Below are 12,158 nucleotides of genomic sequence, written 5' to 3' on the forward strand. Positions count from 1 at the left end.
TCACGGCAACGCCGGATCCTTAACCCACTGAGCAAGGCCAGGGACCGAACCCTCAATCCCATGGTTCCTAGTCGGATTCGTTAACCACTGCGCCACAACGGGAACTGCTGAGTTGAAATCTTAGTAGAGCCTAAAAAGATCCTGTGGTGGATATTGCAGTTGTTAATGAGAAATATGATATCAATGTAATTATCCTCCCTCTATAGACAACCCAACCTGTTTTCTTTAGTTTCTTGATGTATCTAGGTTGGAGCTTTTTTTTGTCCTACTTGGCATCTAGAGAATATTTTTAAATCTATAAAGATGCATGTCTTGCTTCAGATGGAGAAAGCATGCTTCATTTTTTATACACTTTCTTCTTACCTCTTTTTAAAACTCCTATTACTTAGATATAACATTTATTTAATTATTCTCTTTGTCAATTTTATCTCATTATCTGCTTCGGACTTTTTACTCTATTTTGGGGGGAGACCACTTCAACTTTATATTATAGCCCTTGAATTGAATTTTTTTTTTCTTTTTTGGACACCCAATGGCATAATGGAATTCCCAGGTCAGGGATCAGGTCCAAGCCGCAGCTGCACCAGGTTAAATGTTCCTACAATGGATCATTTAGCCCACCACGGTGGGTCAGGGATCAAACCTGCATCCTGGCACTGCAGAGACACCACTGATTATATTGCACCACAGTGGGAACTCTTACGATTGATTTTTTTTTTTTAATTTGCCCCCCTCCTTTTTTTTTAGGGCTGTACCTGTGGCATATGGAAGTTCACAGGCTAGGGGTTGAATTAGAGCTACTGCTGCTGGCCTATGCCACAGCCACAGCAACAACAATGCCAGATCTGAGTCATGTCTGCAACCTACACCATAGCTTGCAGCAGCACCAGATCCTTTACCCACTGAGCAAGGCCAAGGACCAAACCTGCATCCTCATGGATCCTAGTTGGGTTCCTTACTTCTGAGCCACAGTAGGAACTCCCAAATTGAATTTTTAATTTCAGCAATCATAATTTTAAAAAATTTCTTGGGGGGGGGGGTCTGTGATACTTTTGTACAGCAATTTGTCTATCATGAACACAGTTTCTTCACAAACCTCTGAAAATACACTTTCTGTTTATTTTTTTCTTCTATCCTTGCCCTTTTTCGTTTTCCTCTGAGATTGATTATTCAGTTTCTACATCACGGTCTTTCTTTTTCATGCTGCTAATTTTCAGTGTGACAATCCTTAATTGTCTATGTAAATATAAAAATGTGGTATTGGGTTGATAACATCATGCATGCAGTGTGGGGTTTCTCCACTACATGTACATAGATTTTCACTGTCCTAGAGTTCATTTCAACATAAAAATCCTGAACTATTTAAATAAAGATAATACACTCTTATGTGCTAACATAATACCCGCATAATGCAACATAAGTCATGCTTATCAAAGAAACAAGAGAGGCAAAGGAGACTTCAAAATAGAAACTAGCTATCAGAACTTACCTTACACTAATAGTAAACATCTCCAGGATATCTTTTCCTAGTAACCAGCCAACCAACATGATGACACCTGTAACAAAATCAAACAGTAAATCACCTGAGCATAGAAGGGAAAGGAAGCTGAAGGCAGCAAAAGTCCCCCGATATAAAAGGTCGAGCTTATTACATCACAATTACAAGATTTTACAAAGCCATCAAGCAGCAGGGGAGATTAAAGTTAGTCTTAAGGTTAAAGCTGAGTATGCATCCATGGACACACAGTTTGTTGCCACTGCTGCCATTCATCCTTTAAAGTAATGCAGTATAAGAAAACACTACCAGTATTTTCATTCAATGGGGGTTAAAAAAAGAAGGCAGCATATACATACCAGTTTTCTATTATCAGGTTTGCAAAAACAAACCTTGGAACTTTATTTTTCATAACTCAATATCCAGACACTGTACATTAAGTGTGTACCGCAAACTTAGGAGTACTTAGGGACCTGGCTCAAAGAATGATGTATCCATTGGACGACAAGTAAAATTGTAACTGACATTTAAAAATCACTACCTTTATGGCATTTAAAAGTTAAAAACCAATTAAATAAACCAAACAATGGATTTCTTTACTCTGCTTTAATCTTTATCTTTGAAAAGAAGATGGGGGGCAAGAGATGCATCACTGGTTCTATGAGGAAATAAAGAGAATCATCAGGGTTTTAATAAAATAAAGCAACTTCAAGTTTGTGTTCTAGATCAAAATGGACATTTAAAGTGAATTTTCCTTCATCTTTCTACAACTACAAAATAATGATCTAGATTGTGACCCTCTTGGATTCCATCCCAAAAAACTATCCTGATGAAAGAAATTATGTCCAATGAATTACACCATGGTCAAGCAAACTACAATCTATGGCCCTCCTATGTGTTTTTGTAAATTGTTGGAACACAGCCACACCCAGCTGTTTGTATATTGTCTGTGGTTGCCTTTGTGTTGATGCAGAGCTGAGTATTTCCAAGAGAGACTACATGGACTCAAAGCTAAAATCTTTAATATCTTGCCCTTTGCCAAAAGAAGTCTGCTGACCCCAGATATTTTGGTCTTGATTCTTCTTCTATTCCATATACTATACACTAACAAGAAAAAACTATGTCCAGCTCATTGTATTAAAACCAGGTAATCATAAAGTTGAAAATTTTTATCACTAAATTTGAAGAGGTCTCATGGTATAATCTTAATATAAACCAGAAAGATTTAGTTTGATAATTGCCCTTCAATTTATCAAACTCACTACAAATTCTGAAAAATAAATGGCAATAATTAAATGAAGGGAGCTATAACATACACACCATTTAAACAAAAGGAAATGAATATCCTCCTAGTTTCCACTTCATATTTAGGACGAGAAATAGATCAACAGTATTAAAATTTAAGGAATTATTTCACAGAATTTACACAGCAGAAATGTTGCTTAAAATTGCACTATTATTTTAAAAGCTAGCAAGAAAAATTATAATAACATAATAGAAGAATTAAATAAAGAGAGAAAAGACTCCAAACCTGATGTAAAAGTTTAAATGTTATGATAAGATGTCATTTCAACTCAGTGAATAAAGAATGGACTAGAATTGAGGGTAATGGGATAGCTAACTTTTGAGTGAAAAAGCATTAACTCTATTGTACACCTTGTATTAAAATAAATTCTAAATAAAATAGTAAAATTAAGTGTCAAAAGTAAAAACTAAAGTAGCAAAGTGATGTTTAAATAAATATAAACATACACATTTTACCACATGGAGGTGGGAAACCCTTCACGAACAGAACACAGAAATTTGCAGGTATTACCAACAGAAGGGTATAATCAGAACCTCAGGCAACAGACTGTTTCATCACATACATTTCCCTCCTCCCGGCCTAGTTTATTATACAGCCCTCAAAAGCAATTTAAAAGTCAAGAGAAAAAAACTACTTGTCACTTAAACAACAAAAGGACTGATATCCTAAATATATGAAGAGCTGTGACCAATCTAAGCCTTAAACCACTAGAAAAGAGGAAACAGACTGGTGGTCATAAAATAAAGTAAGAAAGACTAACACACATGTAACAAAGTTTTTCTTATAACGAATTTTGAAATAAAGTCTTTTCTTCACCTGCTAAGTTAATGACCAAAAAAAGCTGGCAAGTCCATTGTACCAAACTGTTGGAGGGTATTGGCAATATGAAACAAAAGCCTTTAGAAACACCAAAAATTTTACAGTCACAGATACTCTTCGAAATGAGAGGTGTTTAGAAGATATCTGCACTGAAGAATCACTTAGATCATTGTTTCTTTTTTTTGGTCTTTTTAGGGCTGCACTTGCGGCATATGTAGGCTCCCAGGCTAGGGGTCCCATCAGAGCTGTAGCGACTGGCCTACAATGCAGCCACAAGCAATGCCAGATCCGAGCTGCAGCTGTGACCTGCACCACAGCAATGCCAGACCCTTAAGCCACTGAGTGAGGCCAGAGATTAAACCTGCATCCTCATGAGTATCAGTCAGATTCGTTTCCGCTGAGCCATAACTGGAACTCCTACTTAACGATAATTTTTAAAAAGTTTAAAAATCTACAAAACGTCTAAGAGTACTGACCTTTTATATATGCATACACACTTATATTCATACAATGGAATATTATACAACCTTTAAATTTGTATTAGGTGAGCATCTATTTAATGACAAGATGTTTATGATAGGATATATGAAACAAAAAAAAGGAAAGTAGTCATTAACACAACAGCACCACATTTTGTTAAAGACTAAAAAGACAAAATACCAAAGTGCTTACAGAAATGCTCTTTGATCATATAAATTACAGAGTTCTATTTTATCTTTGTAGAAAAGGACAATGGCTGGGCATTAGCTTTATAATTTTTAAAAAAGTAGTAGGAAACCTAATAAATGAATGATTTATGTATGTATGTCTCTAACTTCCCCTTCCCACTCAAAAAAGAAAACCTCAGTAAATATATGAGATACACATACTCACTCTTCTCTTACCTATTATACCAAAGGAGTAAAAGGAAAGTTGTTTTCCTAAGAGGTCCATGCTCTTCTGCAGAGGGGTTTTTGGCGCCTTGACAAATTGGAGAAGAGTGTCACCACAATTACCTAAATTTAGTAAGCTTTCCTAGGTGTCAGGGACTTTGCTAAGTGCCTGACACACACACTCTCATGCTTAACACACCCATAACATATACAACTCTCCCTTGGGAGGAAATATCAGCTCCTTCATGGAGGAAACGGGGAGGTCTAGACTTTTAAAAGCCCATTCACTTCAAAAGACTGTTCTCTATGACCCTCCGAGGAAAAAAACTATTCTCCCTATCAGCTGCCCGTTGAGTTGCCAATCTTTCCCCTCTCTAGATCCACAGGCATGCTACTTGTAACACAAGTCTTTTTATCCCTTCATCTTTTGGCTCCTTCATCTCCGGTGATCCCTGCACTGCTGAGCTTGGGGTGGTTTTATATACTGCATCACACACTGGAGTCTTGGCAGGCTACCTGAGAAATTCAGGTGATTTGGGGAGAATATGACATTTGTAGAATGAAACTTCTTTTTATATATAAGAAGGTATTTTAACTGAGAGAAGTAATCTTCAACATCCTTAAATAAGGATATCTTCCAAGTTATTTCACTTCGTAGTCTTTTTTCTCCAGATAATTGGGATTATGTAAAGTTAAGAATTTTGGTAGAAGATAGGTTCTACAGTACAAGTATACTATTTAGTAATCTTTAAGCTAAGCTAATTTCTAAAAAGAATAAGCCCTATAAACAACTGGCTATAAAAACTTCATCACCTATGAACAATGAATAAATATCAGAATGTTTTAGAATATTAAACAACATTAATTCAGGTCCTTCTAATTACAGGCTTTTTTTTTTTCTTTTTCTTTTTTAGGGCCACACCTGCAGCACTTGGAAGTTCCCAGGCTAGGGGTCAAATCGGAGCTGCAGCTGCCCACCTACACCACAGCCACAGCAACAATGGATCAGAGCTGCAACTACATCTGTGACCTACACCACAGCTTGCAGCAACACCGGATCCTTCACCCACTGAGCAAGGCCAGGGATTGAACCCACATCCTCACGTACACTATGTAAGGTTCTTAACCCACTGAACCACAATGGGAACTCCTGGGCTTTCCAATTACATTTTTGTTTTTGTTTTCTTTGTTTGTTTTGTTTTGCTTTAGGGCCACACCCGCAGCATATGAAGTTCCCAGGCTAGGGGTTGAATCAGAGCTGCAGTGCTGGCCTACACCACAGCCACAGCAAAGCCAGATCTGAGCTGTGTCTGCAACCTACACCACAGTTCATAGTAACACTGAATCCTCAACCCACGGAGAAGGACTAGGGATCAAAACCGCATCCTCATGGATACTAACCGGGTTCGCTACTTTGGGCCACAATGGGAACTCCTCCAATTACATTTCTAACCACAAACAATTGAGTGATATTCTGAATAAAGTATTACTTTTAATAGTACATAAAATAACCCATCAATATTCTTTTTCCTCTACTTACAATGGAGAATTTCAATTTGATACTAAGACATCAGTAAAAATCCAAATACTCACTTCTTCTGCTTGCATCATTTTAAAAACTTCTCCAAATTCAGAATTTTCTCCTGTTCCAATGACAATACCCTAAAGGGAAAAATAAGAAAACACATTTATGTTTAGATGGAATCACCTCTCAACCCCCTCCCATTCCCCTTCTCTAAAGTTGTCCATAGTCAACATGTCTGACATATGTTTCCAAGGTTCCCTTAGCAAATTTATTTCTGATATTAACCATAGATCATTAGTATTTATGACACAAACCTTGAAAACAAAGATCTCATTAAGCTTATTACTGACTCAATTCTGAAGCCCATTGCCTATATTACTATTTTTAAAACTTGAATCGGTCTTATACTCAACAGAGAAATTTAAGGTAGTTCTTCCCCCCCAAATGCTACTGAATGATGCCCCTTATATTTGAGTAATATTAGAATTCAAGAAATTAAATATTTACAATCAAACAGTAGGTGAGTGATATGTAGTCAGAATATTATAGCCAGGACCACAACTAAATTAAAATCTCATTTAACCAGTAGGGAATATATCCACAAGCCATTGTTTCTATCTGGAAAAAAAAAAAAAAGAACAGGGAGTTCCCACTGTGGTGCAGTGGGTCAAGAATCCAACTGTAGTGGCTCAGGTCTCTATGGAGGCACGTGTTTGATCCCTGGCCCAGCAGAGTGGGTTAAAGGATCCACCACTGCTACAGCCTTGGTGTGGCTTGGATTCAACACCTGGCCTGGGAAATTCCGTATGTTGCTCATGCGGCCATTAAACAAACAAACAAACAAAAGAACAGATACTGGGGATTACAGACATATTATACCTCAGGGAAATGGCTTTTCCTTAGTCTCACAAAGATCTGCAAAGATTAGGTACAATTCTGTCATTTCTTCATCATGTTTTTTTTTTTCTTTTTTTTTTACAATGGTGACTTTTTTTTTACATAGATATGCATTCTTTTTTAAAATATTATTTTCCGGAGTTCCTGTCATGGTGCAGTGGTTAACAAATCCGACTAGGAACTATGAGGTTGCGGGTTTGATCCCTGCCCTTGCTCAGTGGGTTAACGATCCGGTGTTGCTGTGAGCTGTGGTGTAGGTCGCAGACACGGCTCGGATCCTGAATTGCTGTGGCTCCGGCGTAGGCCGGTGGCCTACAGCTCCGATTCGACCCCTAGCCTGGGAAACTCCATATGCCGTGGGAGCAGTCCAAGAAATGGCAAAAAGACAAAAAAAAAAAAAAAAAACCACACAAAAAACAAAACAAAAACAAAAACATACTGGCCTTCCATTATATGAACTACATGATCAGAGTGTTAGATGGGTAAGAGAATGGAGCAAAATAAAAATAATTAAAAAAAATAAAATTAAAAAAAAAAAAAACCCAACATAGCTTAAATAAATTAATTAATTAAATTAAAATAAATATTATTTTCCATCATGGTCTATCCCAGGAGATTGGATATAATTCCCTGTACTGTACAGTAGGACCTCACTGCTTATCCAATCTAAATGTAATAGTTTTCATCTACTAGCCCCAAACACCCAGTCCTCTTCCTTCCCCCTCAGCAACCACAAGTCTGTACTCTTATGTCATATATGTGAGTCATATATTTTTAAAATAGCCACATAAAACTAGCCCCAAAAGAACTGAAAAAATAGTTGAAAACGAAGAACGTGCTATCTTCAAAACGAGAAAGAAAACATACTTTTGCTTTGCCACATCTGACCAATGTTCCCATGAAGGCAATGTTACTTCTTGAGGCAAGATCTCCATTAGTTGCAGCTGGCTGAGGAGCTGTCACCTTAGAACACGGTGTTGTTTCTCCTGTTAAGCTGGACTCATCAACGGAAAGGTCCACAGCCTTGGGGAACATAAAGCATTCCATTTCAGTTCAATTTGAAGACTTTCTGCTATACCTAACATGTAAGGAGTTTGTAACTGTCGCTTCTTCCACAAATATCCTGCCTTCTAGCAATTACTCAAATCTTTTATCATATCCATTACTTTAAGACAACAGGCCAGAGTAAGTACAATCATATTTAAAAATGAAACTAAGTCAACAAAATCTGACACGTGAAGTAGACACATTGTGGGGGGTAGGGGTAATAAATCTCATTTTTTTAAATGGTTCATTTTTTAATTTAATTTTTTTTTTTGGTCTTCTGTCTTTTCAGGGCCACACCCGCAGCATATGGGAGGTTCCCAGGCCAGGGGTCGAATCAGTGCTGTAGCCTCCAGTCTAGCCACAGCCACAGCCACAGCAACGTGGGATCCAAGCCGTGTCTGCGACCTACGCCACAGATCACGGCAACGCCGGATCCTTAACCCACTGAGCAAGGCCAGGGATCAAACCCGCAACCTCATGGTTACTAGTCAGGTTCCTTAACCACTGAGCCACGATGGGAACTCCAAATGGTTTTGTTATGAGCATAAATACCTTAAAGAAAACTCATAGAAAATAATTATTAAAAATAGAGTTCATGGATTCTATCTCTCCATCTACATAATAAAATTGTTTTGATTTGATCAATACCATCGATTCATTCACTTTAAAAGTATCTATTAATGCATATAACGTGCCAGGTCCTGTACTATATAACACATAGTGGGAATCAAAAGTTTCTGCCTTCAGTTTTTAATTCTAATGGGAAAGTGACCTGAAAAAATAAACAAGGGCATAAAATAGAACGCCTGATGGTGGGGGGGGATTGCAAAAGAACAGACACATTTTAGAGAGAGAATATCTCTCAAAAGCAAATGACCCTTCTGCAGAGCCTTTGGCTGATATGCTGGGCCACAATCAGGGAGGAAGACTTCCAGGCAAAGGAAGTAAAAGGACAAAGCCCATAGGAACAAGGGCATGCTTGGTGTATTCCTGTGCTAGGCAGACACATAATATTACAGATATAATCAAAAGTTCCCAACATCAGATGATGATGCTCAAAAATGTTCAGAATAAAAATAAATTATATCATACACAACTTCCACAGAGGCCAAACTGTGTTAGCATTTCCTGAAAGTTTAGTACTACAAATGTGATAGATTTTTAGTATCAAAACAGGCTTATAAAAAGTATTTCTAAAAACACAGAAAGTTTATTACCACGTAAATGTGATAGATTTTAGTATCAAAACAGGCTTAGAAAAAGTATTCCTTAAAATGCAGATCAATAGTCCTTTAGTTTTTAAAAGGCCCCCCATTTTAAATAATTATATATGCAAAGACAAGCCAGGTAAACTTAGGTTCATTACATCAATCCAAATAAAGACTTAAAAAAAAAAAAACAAAAACCTGGAGTTCCTGTTGTGGCTCAGTGGAAACGAATCTGACTAGCATCCATAAGGACACAGGTTTGATCCCTAGCCTTGCTCAGTAGGTCAAGGATCCAGCATTGCTGTGAGCTGTGGTGTAGGTCGCAGACTCGGCTCTGATCTGGTATTGCTGTGGCTATGGCGTAGCCAGTGGCTACAAGCTCTGATTCAACCCCTAGCCTGGGAACCTCCATATGCCGTGGGAGTGGCCCTAAAAAGACAAAAAAGACCAAAAAAAGTAAAAAAAAATAAAAATAAAAAAACTGCCACATTCAAAGGCAATAGAAATTTTTTTTATTACAAGAACATATGTATTTGACTTTTCTTCCCAAATTAATCTTAGGACTATAATTTTTTACACTAACACATTTATTACAAAGAAAAGTTAGGTCTCTCTTCAAAGTAGATGCCAGTACTACAAACAATCATTTGACACTTGACTGCTCACCACCTGCTACGCACTATGCTACATACCCATATTAAGTTGTCTACTAACAGCTACTTAGCTACTAGCAACTCCAGTAACATGGTACTGGTATTAGCATTCCTATTTTACAGACATGTTAAAAGGTTAACTGACTCAACCCCCAACACCACACAGCTAGTAAGCTATGGAGATGAAACCTAAATGTAATCAAAACAACCCTTATTTTTCTGAATTACACAAGTCAACAAAAGTTTATTTTTGCTTAGCAAGCTCCTCTTTAATGCTTTTTACAAAAATCAGAACTGCTTGTGATTTTGAGCTCTTAATTAGAAAAATGACCTGCTAATACATAAAAACAGACAAAAACTTGTATACATCTATAAAACTCCTTTTTCTGTAAGAAAGGTGAAATTTATATTTTCCCAATGATGACTTTTTACTTTAAACGTAAATCTGAAACATGGATAAATCCTAACATTAAGAGGCTGTCTACAGGGACAAGGAATATTTTTTAAAATCTGACTTTTTAAAAAGAGGGAAAGCATAGTTTTATTGGCTCTGTCAGGGACCCAGTTCTCCAGTGTCAGCCTTAGCCATCCAATAACCATTTAAGAGAATAAGAATTTTTATTCAAATCAGGTTTTTCTACAGAAAAGAGGCATGTTATTTTTTTGTACAACAGCAATCAGCCCTTAGTATACAATCTAACGTGGAATAAAAGAGGGCTTTATCTTTTTTTTATCTTTTTTTTCTTTTTTATCTTTTTTCTATGTAATTATAAATTTGTAAAACTTAAAATTATTAACATATAATCAGTGTAATCTGTCTAAATCATACAATGTAGAAAAGATCTCAACTATCTCTTGAACAAGAATATATCTAAGATACAAGTTAGTTTCTCTTCGGGTGACTGCAAGTTTTCACAGGAAGCAGTTTTGAGGGAGTGAGGGGAAGTCAATTCTAAGAAGGGTAGTACTTAATACGATAGGCAAGCCTAATTTATTACGGTTTAACAATGTCAGAATTTAATTCATCTGAGAAGAAAGATATTCAAATCATTGATTCATTGTATTCATGAGAGAAAGATAGGATAAGATGAAATCAAAGAATCAGCCAAGTTTAAACATAAAATCTTCAGACAAGCTGTTAATAGAGAAACATTATGTTTCACTTCTTCATTTTTCTTCAGGCATTATGGCGGAGGTGTAAATAAGACACAACACAGTTCAAAAGGCAGAATATAAATAAGAATCAGGATGCAGCATGAGGAGTTCCCGTTGTGGCTCAGTGGTAATGAACCCAACTAGTATTCATGAGGGTGTGGGTTTGATCCCTGGCCCCATTCAGTGGATTAAGGATCTAGCATTGTCCGGAGTTGCAGTGTAGGTCGAAGATGTGGCTCAGATCTGGTGTTGCTGTGGCTATAGTATAGGCCAGCAGCTGCAGCCCCGATTCCACCCCTAGCCTGGGAACTTCCATATGCCATGAGCCTAAAAAAAAAAAAAAAAACGATGCACACATAATCCACAATCTGAATATTTAACAATTACAGATTTAAAATGGTTGAAAAAAATTCACAGAATTATTCCCACGAAACATTTGGCAAAAAGAAGGTAAATGCCAAAGTCACACAGGTTTTCTGAAAAGCAAAAAGTGCTTAAAAAACTTAGTTAATATGGTACAACTGGGAGCTACAAATAAGTTCTTAAACTAATGAACATCTTGGTACACTGTATGCTGTTAGGTTAATCACCTCTAGTCTAGAATTAAAAAGACATCAGAAATCGATTTCTTTCCCCAGAAATGAATCTTGCAAATTATTTGTCTCCAGCTACCTAATCATGATACAATTTCTTACTTATGTTCTTATATAGTGAGAGTCCTCTTACTGTTTATTCAAATGAAGGAAAATATAATTAAAACTCTTCATGAGCTCTAGCTTATTAATATCTAATCAAAGTCCAACTAACCATTATAAATTATTGAAAAGGCTACATGAATTTTATCCCATGGTAAATGTTTGCACACTCTGACATAAGACTCTAAGTCAACCTAATCAAGTTGCCCATAATTTAAAGGCAATAATTTGGAGTGTCCATCATGGTTCAGCAGTTAACAAACCCAACTGGCATCAACGAGGAAGCGGGTTCGATCTCTGGCCTCGATCAGTGGGTTAAGGATCCGTTGTTGCCATGAGCTGTAGTGAAGGCTGTAGCTGTAGCTGCAGTTCCGATCCAGCAGTGCTGTGGCTCTGGTCTAGGCTGGCAGCTACATATCTGATTTAACCTCTGGCCTGAGAACCTCCATATGCTGCAGGTATGGCCCTAAAAGACAAAAAGAAATA

The 12,158-nt window shown here is 37.1% G+C and overlaps 1 protein-coding gene across 5 annotated transcripts in view; it reads right to left on the reverse strand.

The window, feature by feature from the left end:
- The window catches only part of ATP2C1 (ATPase secretory pathway Ca2+ transporting 1), a 151,970-nt gene that overhangs the window by 44,806 nt on the left and 95,006 nt on the right, over positions 1-12,158 (reverse strand). For all 5 annotated transcript variants that reach the window (XM_084991769.1, XM_084991772.1, XM_013990075.3 and 2 more), the window contains 4 exons: positions 7,782-7,937; positions 6,086-6,154; positions 4,505-4,580; positions 1,490-1,556 (listed from right to left, as the gene is read on the reverse strand). In XM_084991769.1, the coding sequence (XP_084847895.1) occupies positions 1,490-1,556; positions 4,505-4,580; positions 6,086-6,154; positions 7,782-7,937 (368 nt within the window). The remainder of the gene's footprint in view (positions 1-1,489; positions 1,557-4,504; positions 4,581-6,085; positions 6,155-7,781; positions 7,938-12,158) is intronic.

This window comes from Sus scrofa, chromosome 13 (genome assembly GCF_054392235.1).
Source record: "Sus scrofa isolate SSC_HxYL_T2T_F1_AM1 chromosome 13, Sscrofa_HxYL_maternal_Yorkshire_Landrace_v2.0, whole genome shotgun sequence".
NCBI lineage: Eukaryota > Metazoa > Chordata > Mammalia > Artiodactyla > Suidae > Sus > Sus scrofa.